Genomic DNA, 14,697 nt, shown 5'->3' on the forward strand with positions numbered 1-14,697 from the left:
CTATAGGCCTACTTCATTAACTGAGTCTCCATGGGGTAACTAATCCATAGAAAAAAAAGTATATTTGGGGGTGTACTATACCTTTAAGGCGGCAAAACATGGTGGAAACTTTACTTATCTGTTTTGTTTATTAATTTAGTTTAGATTGCTTTTCAGCTCGATATGATATGATACACACATAAAGGACTGCACACAGAACCGATTAATTGACATGTATACTGTTTATTGCTATAGTTTTGCTTTAGATTTGGTTAATATCTTTGTTAGGGTCAAGTTGCTTTATCGGGAGGACACGGGGAGAACATGCAAACTCCACACAGAAAGGCCCTTTCACCAACCCCACCTAGGGGTATGCCGTATGGGCCCTGTCATCACTTCTGATGAGTGCTGGAGTTTATTTGTCTGGCCAAGGAAAGACGGACCAGCTGCTTCAGATCTGCTTATAAGGAGCTGATGGGTTAATTGGACTGAACCATGTTCCCTTTGCATATGGGGAGAGGCAGATTACTGTCATTGTGTCATTAGGCTATTGAAGAAATGTGTCTTTTGATATTTCAGTGGGATTGTAACGTTGTTAGTTAATAGTAGTTAGTGTTGTATTTGTTTACGTTTGTAGTCTGTTTGAATGTTAATCTTTGTCTATCACCCTTTGTGTTAAGAGTCAGATCAGCCACTATATAAGCCCCTCCTGGCTCATTTAGTTTAGTTCAGTTGTGCTGGTATGTTCAGTTCTGTTTGTCTGTGATCTGTTTTAGGCCCAGACTTATTTGTTTGTTCATTCTTTTTGTTGGGGGACTTTCAGAGAGACAAGCAGACACAGACAGATACAGAGATTTGTGGATTTTCCATTCCGGACATCCACACTGGACTGACCGAATTCCCACTTATAGCACAACACACCCTCAGGTCCTCTGCAACACACAGGCCAGGTTTGGAGTCGATCGGGCAGACGGGTCTCAAGATACTGTATGTGTGGGGGGCAGTCACACATGCACGCACACATGCACGCATGCACACACACACACGCACACGCACGCACACGCACACACACACACACACACACACACACACACACACACACACACACACACACACACACACACACACACACACACACACACACACACACACACACACTCTAAATTCTAGTGTTGATATTTCCTTAGATATATAAACCACTTTAATTTCCTCAGTACTTTAATGTGATCTTCATGTGCAGAGACTCTCATGTTAAACATCCTGGTGTTTGATCATGGTTTATAGTCATTCTCTCATAAAGGTGAGCTATTGTTAGGTATTAGTTAAACATGTCATGAGGTGTGTGAGCTCTGGGAAACGACCAGAACATTTACAAGCTGTAAAACAAACCAAACATCATTTCATGTAAAGCAGTGGTTCTCGTATATTTTGAAAAAAAGAACGATATTTGGAAAACTATAGAAACATCTAGAATCAAGTGATTTTGACTCATTTGACTCACAACTCATTTTGCTGGAGACCCCCTGGAACCCCCTCAATGACCCCTAGGGGTCCCTGGACCCCATACTTTGAGAATTTGTTTAGATAATTTAGGTCAGTTTGAGTCTTGAAAGAAAATGTGGAAGAGAGCATTGTTGTAAAAGTTGATTCAGAAGAAGTTTTAGTTCTGCTTTTTTTTTATAGGCCTGAAAACGTTTTTGTTGTTTTGTGTTGAATTGTTATTTAGTCAAATCTGTTTTTAAACCCTGCTTTTTTAACTTTATATGATTGATGATTTGTTTTACCATGTGGCACTCTGAGATTCCTTGTGAATGAAAAGTGCATTACAAATCAAATGTATTATCATTATTATAAACGTTTTGAAGTACTTTTACTTACTTTGTAGCCTTTTCGAAAACAGCCGATCTGCAAGCGAGCCATCGTTTGTAGATCGGTTATTTTCGAAACCTTTTTTTGAGTACTTTTACCGTTTTGCACTTTAACTCAAGTAAACATGCTAATACAAGATGTTTCACTTGTGAAAGGGTATTTTTATATTGTGGTGTTCTGAATGCTTCTTCCACCAGACCAGTGTTTTTTAGTAGACACAGTCAGTGTCCTATTCTTTTATTGTCTGTTATAGGTGTGTGTTATTGTGTTATGGTAGGGGAAACCCTTTAAGTGTACCCACAATGATTTCTCATGAGTGACTGTGTTCTTTCCATCCATAAATCCAGGAATCTGTTTATGTGTGTGTGTGTGTGTGTGTGTGTGTGTGTGTGTGTGTGTGTGTGTGTGTGTGTGTGTGTGTGTGTGTGTGTGTGTGTGTGTGTGTGTGTGTGTGTGTGTGTGTGTGTGTGTGTGTGCGCGTGTGTCCACTTTACACCCATATAAGGACATCCACCAGCTCTCCCAAGTTGGTAGAAGATGGCTGATGTCATCTAGTCTGGCGTCTATAAGTACTCTAACAATGACCGCTGCCCTATATTTACTCTGTCATTTGTTACTCATAGCAACATATTAACTGTTCTCTATTAACCAGCAGTGGTGTAAAGTAACTAAGTACATGTCTCAAATACTGTACTTAAAACTTTAGTTACTAGTTACTTTGTAGATTTGTATTATTATTACAAAACATACAACACTTCAGTCCTATATACATTGCAGATGCATTGTGAGCTTGTAGATCTGCTATTTTCAAAAAGATTGTTATGCATTTTACACGTTTGAAAACTTTGAAATGGGACATTCTGCATAATGAGTACTTTCTACTTTTGGTACTTTAAGTACATTTTGATACCAATGCTTTTGTACTTTTACTCAAGCAAATTTTGAATTCCGGGTTGAATTACGAGTATTTCTACATTGCTGATACTTTTCCTAAAACATTTGAGTACTTTTCCCACCACTCTTAACCAGTGGTGGGAAAAGTACTCAGCGTTTATTTATTTTTGACTTAAGTAAAAGCAGCAATACCACAACATAAATATAGGCTACTTGGGTACAAGTCAAAGGCTGTATTCAAATGTGTACAGTACTTGCGTAAAAGTACAAAAGTATTGGCAAGTATAAGGCAAGGCAATTCAATGTTCTTTACACATCAAGCAAATAAAATACAATTATACAATGACTGATGATTAGGATGCATAAAAGTAAAGAAGTAAATGAATCTACAGATACAGTTACAGAGCAGAAGAGAAAATACTAATAAATCATTAAAACATAAGTCAATGAAAGGCAGCAGCAAACAGAAAGGTCTTTAGCAGGGACGTGCACAGATAGACTCTAGGTGGTGCTGGAGCACCTGCCCTTTGCCCTCTTGACCAGAAGTGCCCTTTTGAAGTGTGCCCAGTTTACAGCAGGGGTCTTCAACAGGGGGTCCGGGACCCCTAGGGGATCCTCAGAGTTACTACAGGGGGACCGCCAAATCTTTATGTGATATGATTTTTCTTTTTACCATAACCACTCGAAACCTAGCATCCCATTTCTGAGGAGAACTTTAGCCAAAAATAGCAGATCTACAAGCCCACAACGCCTCGCGCTGCGAGGCGTTGTGGGCTTGTAGATCGGCTATTTTTGGCAAAGATGTATAGGTGTAGAGGGAAAAAAGAGCAGACCACGTATACAAAAAGAAGTATAATTTACTTGAGCACCTGCCCCTCAAAATGTCTGTGCACGCCACTGGTCTTTAGTTTTGTTTTAAAATAAATAAGAGTGTTAGCAGACCTGCAGTCCTCTGGGAGTGTGCTCCAGATAAGTAGCACACTCACATGTTTTCAAAATGCCACAACCCTTTAAAACAAATAGATCTATTGGTAAATTAGATCTTTCAAATCAAAGTACAAAATTGGAATATACTGCCTACTGTTTAGGTGACCACCATGGCCTTTATTGTAGCACCACCTGTAGGCCAAATATTGTAAAAGAAAAATAGGTATGAGTAAATAATGAGTAAATATTCCGTTTTATTACTACAAAAAAATATATATGTATGTCAAACAGTTTGCGAGTTTGAGACATTTTCCAAAAATAAAATCTAAAAGAGTGAAAATAGCCACAAAGTGTGATACTCTGTGAGCATTTAGTGAGGAGCAGTTATGTTTTGTATTGTTGTTGTTACAACGATGTCTATTTGTTTTATTTTTAATTAATCACATTTGAACTGGGGGCCCCCAAAATAATCATATTTGAACCGGGGGCCCCCAAAATAATCGTATTTGAACTGGTGACCCCCCAAAATAATCATATTTGAACCGGGGCCCCCCCAAATTAATCGTATTTGAACTGGTGACCCTCCAAAATAATCATATTTGATCCGGGGCCCCCCAAAATAATCATATTTGAACCGTGGGCCCCCAAAATAATCGTATTTGAACTGGGGACCCCCCGCCCTGGCAAGCACATGGAATTGTATAGGAGTTGAGGCATTACATTTAATTTGACTCGGTTCCACAGATAAATATTGTGAAAATAGCTGATCTACAAGCTCACAACGCCTCACAATATTTGCCTTTTAATAATATTATTTGGCCAATGTTTGACCAGTTTTTATAGTATAGTTTGTTGATGACTTTTGATACAGTATAATGGTCTTTTTTCTTTTGTGTCTTTTGAGGTATTAAAAGGGTCTTAAAAGTCCTTGAATTGTGAGCTTGTAGATTGGCTATTTTCAAATGGCCGAAATGTATATAGGGCTGATGTGGTTAATGTATGTTTTGTAATGATAATCAAAATCTACAAAGTAACTAAAGTTTTCATATAATTGTATTGCAGTAAAAGTATAATATTTGCCTCTGAGATGTAGTGGAGTAGAAATAAAAGTAGGCTATACTGGAAATTGAAAATACTCCAGTAAAGTAAAAAAAAAAAAGACCTAAAAAGTGTGCCTACAGTATAAGTATAGTAGCCTACTTGAGTAAATGTACTTAGTTACTTTACACCACTGGAGAGTTACGTTCCACCTCTGGTGATGATGAATCCTTGATGACCTCATCACCATTATTACTGTACATTCATACAGTCAGAGAGACACAGCAGCCAGCCCATTGGCTGCATTCCCAGGGCCAACGCCGGCTTCCCATTGGCTCTGGGGTCCTGTCACTCAGCGCCACGTTTTTCCACTGACCTACTAACACAGATCCTCTGCGGCAGCAGCCAGTCTAACAGCCGTGACGTTACAACCCGTTACAACACGATACAATGTGACACATGACGACCCACTCCCACTGGCCTTCTATACGGGCTCCTCCACGCAGGACAACAAAACGCTATCGGGCACTGTAGGGGACACTGTTGGACACTGTTGGACACTGTTGGACACTGTTGGGGACATTGTTGGACACCATTGGACTCATTGTTGGACACTGTGTTGGGGGACACTACTGGGGACACTGGACATTGTTGGGGACATTGGACAGTGTGTTGGAGACACTGGACACTGTTGGACAGTGTGTCGGGGACAGTGTGTTGGAGGACATGCCACCAGGCCGGTGGGTTGGAGGATCTCTCATCTGATCTGTTCAGCTGGTAAAGGGACAAACACACACATTCTGACGCGTAATGGTGATTCCATGTTCACTTTGATATCATTAGGCTATTATTAGGGCCAGAGATGGACCCCCTGTTGTTTAGTAGCCTGCCATCCTTTTTATCTCTCTGGGAGTCAGACCCAGAGATGTATTTGTAATGGTACCACATCTCCTCTCTCTGTAATATGTTTAATGTAACTCTGAGAGAGCAGAGGATACACTGACACATGGCTTTAGTTGAAGCGACACTCTCAGAGTTACTGACCTGTAAGCTTCTATAAACATCTAGTTCTATCCGTTTAGGTATTTATCTGTTTAGACAGGACAATTCTGGACATTTAGATTTTTGTGGATTCATAATTTGATGTTATTTGAGTTGTTATGTTATAGATAGCGTTCCCGTTCTTTCTGCGTTGTCCCGCTTTGTTCTGCCGTAGACACAGGGTGGGGAGAGGAGAGGGGAGGAGAGGAGGGGAGGGGAGGGGAGATATAGACCCCTTAACAGACGACGTCATACTGGCTGCGTGCAGCCAGTATGCGCGCAACGAAACCCATTATATCAGGTCTCGTTAGGACGCGTCTCACTAGCCAACACACACAAGAGGGGGTTGGGGTGTGCTGAAACCAGTGCACCCCGAAACAGGTTGGGAATTGATTGCGTGAAACAATCACCTGTGCGTCCAGGCTCAATGTTAGTAAACAAATAATTGGTCTATTAGTCTATTATTCAACATGTAGGCTGATGGTGGTGGCAGAGCATTGCATAATAATATAGTATTAGTGTATTATTCAACATGTAGGCTGATGGTGGTGGCAGAGCATTGCATAATAATATAATATTAGTGTATTATTCAACATGTAGGCTGATGGTGGTGGCAGAGCATTGCATGCAGCCATAGTGACACACGGTGCTGCACTGAGAGCTGACTGAGCTGGTTCTGTAATCCTGGGACACAAAGAAGGACATCTGGGGCAAATGGGACGTGACGTCACGCCTGGACATTCCGGGTTCTGAACGCACGCTGTGTGTGTGTGTGTGTGTGTGTGTGTGTGTGTGTGTGTGTGTGTGTGTGTGTGTGTGTGTGTGTGTGTGTGTGTGATATAAAAGCCCTGAAACATGACAGTCATATCATGAGGACAGTCGTGGCTCAACTTGTTCCTGGTTTTTGAGATTTCTCCATTTACAACCCGTACATCTACGTAAACGTTCATATTTCAAATATAAAGTGCTGACCCCACGGCCATGGATGTAATAAGTTCAAACGCTGAAGTCTAAGTACCTGTATCTTCCGTATTGTTAAATAAAAAGCATTTTAATCCAATCGGCGGCTATTTTTTTCATAGAGTTATGATTTATCAGAGTGCAGTACACCTCCCAACCGAAGTTGTAAGTTGAAAGCATAACGAGAAGATATGGGTACTTAGACCCGTTGCGTTTTAACTTGTTACATCCGTGGCCGTGGGTTCAGCTTTTTGTATTTGAAATCTGAACGTTTGTAGATGTACGGGTTGTAAATGTAGACATTTAAAAAAAAAACTGGCTACTCATAGACCTAGCCCTGGTCCAGAGCGTTAGTGAGTTCTCTCTAGCGCTCTGCTCTGCTCATAGACAAACAGCAGCAAACACAGCCCTGCGAGGGCTCCAACTGTAGTAAAAATAAACAAAAGCACGTCGCTACTCACAGAAGAAAAGGATGTTTTGTGTTGTTGAAAGTCTATTCTCCACGGTGGGAAGCCTCTCAGCACCCCACCTTCTCTGTAGAATACACTTTTTGGGCAGAAAATAAAATATGTCCGCGAGACGGACATTATTGTATTTATTCCACTGCGCCCCCTACAGATCTGGTCAATGGTAATTTATATTGACCAGATCTGTAGAGGGGGCAGTGGAATAAATAAAATGATTTGTATCTGGTGGACATATTTTATTTTCTGCCCATAAAGTGTATTATACAGAGAAGGTGGTGCTGAGAGGCTTCCCACCGTGGAGAATAGACTTTCAACAACACAAAACTGCCTTTGTTCCAGTGAGCAGCGAAATAAATGTGTTTATTTTTTTTACTAAAGACGGAGACCTCGCAGGGCAGTGTTATGTTGGGTCTATGAGCAGAGCAGCGTTAGAGAGAACAGAGCTATGACTAATGACCCGCAGTCCGCACGGCGATCGTACGGCGAGGTGGAAAGGGGGGATTTTTTATTTATTTATTTATTATTATTTATTTTTATTTGGAGGAGTCAGGTTGTGTTATATTAACATTCAGTCAATGCTTTGGCCGGATGTCTTTGTTTCCCTGCTTAGCCCAGGACAGGACAGGACAGGACAGGACAGGACAGGACAGGAGAGGACAGGACAGGACAGGACAGGAGAGGACAGGACAGGACAGGACAGGACAGGACAGGACAGGAGAGGACAGGACAGGACAGGACAGGAGAGGACAGGAGAGGACAGGACAGGACAGGACAGGAGAGGACAGGAGAGGACAGGAGAGGACAGGACAGGACAGGACAGGACAGGACAGGACAGGACAGGAGAGGACAGGACAGGAGAGGACAGGACAGGACAGGAGAGGACAGGACAGGAGAGGACAGGACAGGACAGGAGAGGACAGGAGAGGACAGGAGAGGACAGGACAGGAGAGGAGAGGACAGGACAGGACAGGACAGGAGAGGACAGGAGAGGACAGGAGAGGACAGGAGAGGACAGGACAGGAGAGGAGAGGAGAGGACAGGAGAGGACAGGAGAGGACAGGACAGGAGAGGACAGGACAGGACAGGACAGGACAGGACAGGACAGGACAGGACAGTGGTTACAGTCTCAATCAAGGACCACCAAATTTACAATTAGGTATTTAGCAGACGCTCTTAATCCAGAGTGATTTACAGTATAAAACCACATACATGAAATGCAGAGAGACAGTGTAGTGCCTCAGTAACCTAGGACCCCCCCCCCCCCCCCCCCCCACCCCCACCCCTGAGAACCAGAAAATTAAAGCCTATATCAGTGTTTCTCAAACGTTTTCATGTCAAGGACTCCCAAATTGATATATAGCAGTGGTTTTCAACCAGTGGTCCTTGAGGGGGTTCCAGGGGGTCCCCAGACAAATTAATAGTTAGGAACCAAATGGACCCTTATGTGTCTGTAACTCTGAGAGTGTACAAAAGGAACCAAATGGACCCTCACGGGTCCATTTGGTCCCATTTGTACACTCTCAGAGTTAAATGAACACTAATGGTGGTGATACAGTGTAGATTGGGACACCCAATAAACCTAAATGGTTGAGTCCCTGGCATATCTTTTCAAATGGGGGTCCGTGGGCTAATATGTGTCAATTTCGGGGTCCTTGACGCGAAAAAGGTTGAAAACCACTGATACATAGGGTACGTGGAAGAAGAAAAGATTTACGTAAAAAAGAAAAGAAAAATTATTCAAAATATTTCTAACATTTCTGATATTTTTCAAAAAAAAAAAAAAAAGAGCATCTGGTAGGGTCAAGCTTGGTCAAGCTCGAAGTGACGCACTTTGAGCTTGTAGATCTGCCATTTTTTTGAATAGCCAACATATAAATGGATAAAGTGGTTAAAATGATTGTGAACTACTTTCGCTGGGGACTCCCTAGTGTAGAGCCCTGGGGGACCCCTCAACTAAGTGGTTAATATTGTAGCGTCATGGACATGTCTGACCAGCAGTAACCCTCTGTCTCTTTTTCTTTTCTTTCACAGATATACGTTGGACTGGACGTGAACGCTGCTAGATACCCACATCCTACGTCATTCACAGCCTTTTAGAACAACGCCGACATGCCTAAAAACCTATGAGCGCGTAGCGACAGCCGCAAGCTAACGCCAACATGCAGACCATTAAGAGAGAGCTGGACTCCAGCGGAACGTACGCTGACCAGGATGCCTACCAGAGCTCCAGCACAAGGTTAGTTCACGTGCATTAAAGTTCTCCGTCGCTACGAATGATTTGGATCATTTGGATTCCATAGACGCCAGCTTGTCTTCTATTCACCCGTTTCCTAGGCTGTGCGTTTTCCACTTCCTGTCGATTTGATCCAATGAAATCCAATGAAACAGGTCAGATGACCAATGATATCCAATGAAATCAACAGAAAGTGGAAAACACACAGAAGCATGTTGCATGCTGTGCAGCGAAAGTAGCTTTTGTGCGCTTGTAGGTCTGCTTATTTTCTTGCTAATTTTGAAGATTGTTTGACATTCTGACGACAGGGCTTAAAGGGCAAGACCACTTTGGTAGAGGTTCGGGTTGTGTAGTTACCTTGCCATGATGTAACTCCAAAGGTGGGGAAAATATAAAAAATAATTGCTCCATTGATTAGAAATTGATAATTCAAAATATGCTCCTCATTGACTTACACTGTACAGTAAAACTGCTCTCAAAGTCACTCTTTTAGCACAAAAACAAACGCAAACAAAGTTGATTCAGACAATATAGAACATCACCAAACCCAGTACTGTTTTTTATTTTTTTTTAAATAAAAATGTCAACTTCCTGTTGATTTTGCCATTTTTAATAAGTAGAAAACCCGGACTGGATCGGCGGATCCGGATCCAGATCTTCAAATAGTAAAATCAACAGGAAGTTGACATTTTTATTAAAAAAACAAACAGAAATGGGTTTGGTGATGCTCTATATTGTCTGAATCAGCTATGTTTGGGTTCATTTATGTGCTAAAAGAGTGACTTTGAGAGCTGTTTTACTGTACAGTGTAAGTCAATGAGGAGCATATTTTGAATTATCAATTTCTAATCAATGGAGCAATTATTTTTTATTTCTTGCCCACCTTTGGAGTTACATCAGTGGTCTTACCCTTTAAAACCTGCACAGCAAAATGGACCGCCATTTTCAGATGGGGGTCCATTGAAAAAGCTTGAGAACTACTGATTTAGAATTCTTAGAATCGTGGTTAATATTCGCCCTCTGCTCCCACAGGGGCCTGATTGGCCACAACAAGCTGTCCTCCTCCCTGATTGGCCACAACAGGCTGTCCTCCTCCTCCTCCTCCATGCCGCTGAAAGCCCGGATGCCGTGTCGGCGCAAGCGCGAGTTCATCCCGGAGGAGAAGAAAGACCCACAGTACTGGGAGCGCCGGCGCAAGAACAACGAGGCGGCCAAGCGCTCGCGGGAGAAGCGGCGCGTCAACGACATGGTGCTGGAGAACAAGCTGATGGATCTGGGACAGGAGAACGCCACGCTCAAGACCGAGCTCCTGGCGCTCAAGCTGAGGTTTGTGTTGACCCATTAAGACCTGGAACGCATCTGTGTCACTTTAGATTTCTTTAGGCTATTCAAAAATAGCAGATATACAAGCTCATAGCGCGGCACCGAGTTCGTCATATCGCGTACGCACTGGCCTACAAGTGGGCGTGCCTTCAGATCAGGAAGCAGGCCGCGCTTTACCCAATCAAATGTAGCGGGCGGGATTTACGTGTCCGCCGATCCTTCCCCACTAGAAACAAAACCGAAACTCATTTAACAATAGCGTCCTCGGAGCGGACAAAACCACGGAAAGATATTCACATTTTAACTTGCTCTTTCATCATAGAAACAAGTGGGCAGAAACCGCTCGTCTCCATATTCAAACTTTTTGAGTTTTTTTTTCTCGTAAATTAATAAGAAATTGTAGATCTGCTATTTTTGAAAAATCGTGAAAATTTGTGCAAAATCTTTGAATATATGATATTTTTATAGCGAACATTTGTTACTCAAATCTTTGCTTCTGGGCGGTCCCTGGTACAAAATATTTTGATATATATATATATATATATATATATATATATATATATATATATATATATATATATGTATATATATATATATGTATATATACATATATGTATATATACATATATGTATATATACGTATACATATATATATGTATATATATATATATATATATATATATATATATATATATATATATACATATATATATATATATAAAAAACATTTTTTTCAAAAAACTGTTAGGATTTGGAAAGATTCTTTTAGAACCGCCAGGTCTTAATGGGTTAACTGCCGTGCTGCCTTTGGCGACTGCATTTCCGGCGCAGGATCAATAAAGCTCTTATCTTATCTTATCTGATCTTGTGTTATCCTATCCTTTAGGTTCGGCCTGGTGAGCTCGGCAGCGTATGCCCAGGAGGTGCAGGAGTTATCCCACGCCACGGCCACCCTGTACCGGGACTACATAGCGCCCGGCGCGGGGGACCCGGAGCCTCTACGCCCGGCCGCCGGGAGCTGCGTGTCGGTCATCAGGCACTCGCCTCACGGCGCGCCGGCGGCGTCTCGGGACGGAGACGCCGTCAAACGAGAGCCGGCCGAGAGCGACGCCGGCAGCGGCTACGCGGCGGAGAGCGGGGGCAGCCCGTACCAGATGTATCCCAGCTACCCCGCGGCCGGCGTTCCCCCGACCGATCCGTTCCCGCCGGGGGGGGAGGGGGCCGGCGCAGAGTCGTCGTCGTCGTCCGGCGACTCTCCCGGGACCTCCGACGACGGCGGCGGCGGCGGCGCCGCGAGCAAGTCATCCGACGGCGAGGACGAGCAGCGGGTCCCCAAGGGCCTCCCCGCCCGGCCGCCGCCGCCGCCTTTCACCGCCTCTTCCGACCAGAGGAGCGTCATCGTCTCGGCGCTCAAGGCGCCGGCGGCCTTGCCGCACAAATTGCGGCTCAAGGCCAGCAGACCCTTCAGCATCAAGGTAGAGGCCGTAGACCCCGAGTACCAAGCCTTCGGACGCGCCTCGGACCGGTGCCGCCGCCCGCGGGGGGCCGCGGAGTGTTCCCCCATCGGCCCCCTGTCGGCGCAGGTGATCGACATGCGAGACTGGAGCCACCGGTCCGGGCGGTGGCAGAAAAACAGACCCGATAGCCCGCTGACCGAGGAGGATAGTCCACAATATAGCCCACAGGAGGATAGTCCACAATATAGCCCACAGGAGGATAGTCCACAATATAGCCCACAGGATGATAGGAGCGCGAGTAGCAGGTTTAGCCCAAGCCTCCTCAGCAGCGCGTTCACAACGGACGGTAGAGACCCCTCCCACTCCCCCTCCCCCTCCTGCGCCCGTTCGGATTTGGAGAACTTGCACATAAATCAGGGCGTGGCCGAGCCGTCCCCGAACGCAGCCTGCCTAACGAGACTCATCCCAACAACACACCTGGGGGTGTGTGGTGGAGTCCACGGCGATCACTAAAGATCACGCCGTGTTTTCAGAATGACGATGTTTTTGTTTTTGTTTTGTTTGCATAACAGCGTTTCCAGTGCCCCCCCCCCTTGTGTTTACTGTTTATTATTGCCCTGTGCGATTGATATGGTGTGAAGTTACACATTTAGAATAGTGCTGGGCAATTATACTTCCATGTTGTTTCCATATCATCAGATTTCGCATATCGTTGTTGTCGGGCAGAAACCTCTTATCTCCACATCTTTACTTTGTGTTTTTTTCGTAAATTGTGTTTTTTTCGCAGATCTACAAGCTCGAAACGCGCCGCGTTTCGAGCTTGTAGATCTGCTACTTTTGCTATTTTTGAATTTGAATCCTGAAAAGTAACAGTTTTGGACGTATCCGGTTTCCACCCGACAGAGACCATGTCATAGTATCGCGATATGGCGTAAATATAAGCCTTATTTTATACCTTCAAAATAATTTGTAAAAAATGGTGAAAATAGCCGACCTACAAGCGTACTCGTGAGCTTGTGGATTGGCTGTTTTCCGTGGCTCAGTAAGCGTTTGAAAACGTACAGATAGAATCGATAATATCCTCACAATTCGATTTTTATCGTCACAATATCCATATGAAGGTATTTGCTCAAAGATATATGGTGATATTAGCTGTTGTCTATATCGCCCAGCCCTATTTAAGGTTCAAATGAAGGGTGTTTAAAAGCCTGAGTTTGGCGTATCTGGACTAAAAGCTGTCCATCTTCATTCGTTTACATTTTTACTCTAGGTTTGTGGTAATAACGGTAATAACCTGTTTTACAATAAATACATGTCAGCACCGACTTGTGTATAATGTGTTGATGAATATTCATGCGGTATAAAAGCAGGACAAACAAGGATGCCAGTGAAGATCACTATCAAAAATGACGTCCGGGTTTTAAGTCTGAGCAATGTTTCCCAAACGTAGTTACATTAAAGTTCTCAGTCGCCACGTCTGATTTCTGAAAATAGCCGATCTACAAGCTCACAACGCGTCGCATCGCGACGCGTTGTGAGCTTGTAGATCTGCTATTTTCAAATATTTAGTACTTTTACTTTTGATACTTTAAGTACATTTTGATGCCAATACTTTTGTACCTTTACTCAACTAAACTTTGAATTCTGGGCTTTTACTTGTAACAGAGTATTTTTATATTGCAGTATTGGTACTTTTACTTAAGTAAAGAATTTGAGTACTTTTTCCACCACTGGGAATGAATGAGTTTCATCTAATAGATGTTCAGCAAACATTTGTAGTCTCTCTGGCAATCAGACCCCAGGTGTCATCATATCAAGTTGAGTGAGGATGAAAACATTACATTACATTACATTACATTACATTACAGTCATTGAGCAGATGCTTTTATCCATAGTGACTTACAATAAGTGCATTCAACTTAGGTAGACAAGATAACTACTAATCACCACAAGTCTTAAGTGCATTCTCTTCACCACTGTGGATGAGAGAGAGGGTTAACCATTTAAACCAGTGGTTTTCAACCTTTTTCATGCCAAGGACCCCTAAATTGATATACATTTGGCCGCGGACTCCCATCTGAAAACGTTTTGTGCCAGGGATCCCCAGAAGCAAAGATATCAGTTAATTTTCGCTTTAAAAAATATATAAATATTCAAAGATATGCACACTTTTCCAAGGTTTTTCAAAAATAGCAGATCTACAAGCTTGTAGATCTGCTATTTTTGAATAACCAAAGAAATCTAAAAATGACACAGATGTGTTCCCGGTCTTAATGGGGTTAAACCCCAACATCCTTATTGTGGGGAAAGCTTTCGCAGAAAATAGCCGATCTTCAAGCTCGTTGCAACGCGTTGGTTGTGAGCTTGTCGATCGGCTATTTTCTGCGAAGGCTTTCCCCACAAATATCAGAAAACAGAACATACACTAGCATAGAGGCCTGAGGGACTAAACCGAATTTGATGTTATGTTTATATTAACTCATTTAGCTGGGGACCCCCTAAGGCATTG

The 14,697-nt window shown here is 43.1% G+C and overlaps 2 protein-coding genes across 2 annotated transcripts in view; one reads left to right on the forward strand and one right to left on the reverse strand.

Moving 5' to 3' along the window:
- Nucleotides 1-14,697, reverse strand: part of LOC311037333 (uncharacterized protein) — a gene marked incomplete at both ends in the record, with an annotated part of 559,758 nt that overhangs the window by 127,018 nt on the left and 418,043 nt on the right. The window lies entirely within an intron of this gene.
- nfil3 (nuclear factor, interleukin 3 regulated) lies at nucleotides 9,277-12,701 on the forward strand (the record flags this gene model as incomplete). Its single annotated transcript, XM_084046326.1, has 3 exons — nucleotides 9,277-9,411; nucleotides 10,441-10,734; nucleotides 11,618-12,701. Exons 1-3 carry the CDS (start codon nucleotides 9,335-9,337, stop codon nucleotides 12,699-12,701), a joined length of 1,455 nt encoding a protein of 484 aa, XP_083902452.1. The 5' UTR covers nucleotides 9,277-9,334.

The sequence above is a fragment of the Gymnoscopelus microlampas genome (genome assembly GCF_963454915.1).
Source record: "Gymnoscopelus microlampas genome assembly, chromosome: 21".
Lineage (NCBI taxonomy): Eukaryota > Metazoa > Chordata > Actinopteri > Myctophiformes > Myctophidae > Gymnoscopelus > Gymnoscopelus microlampas.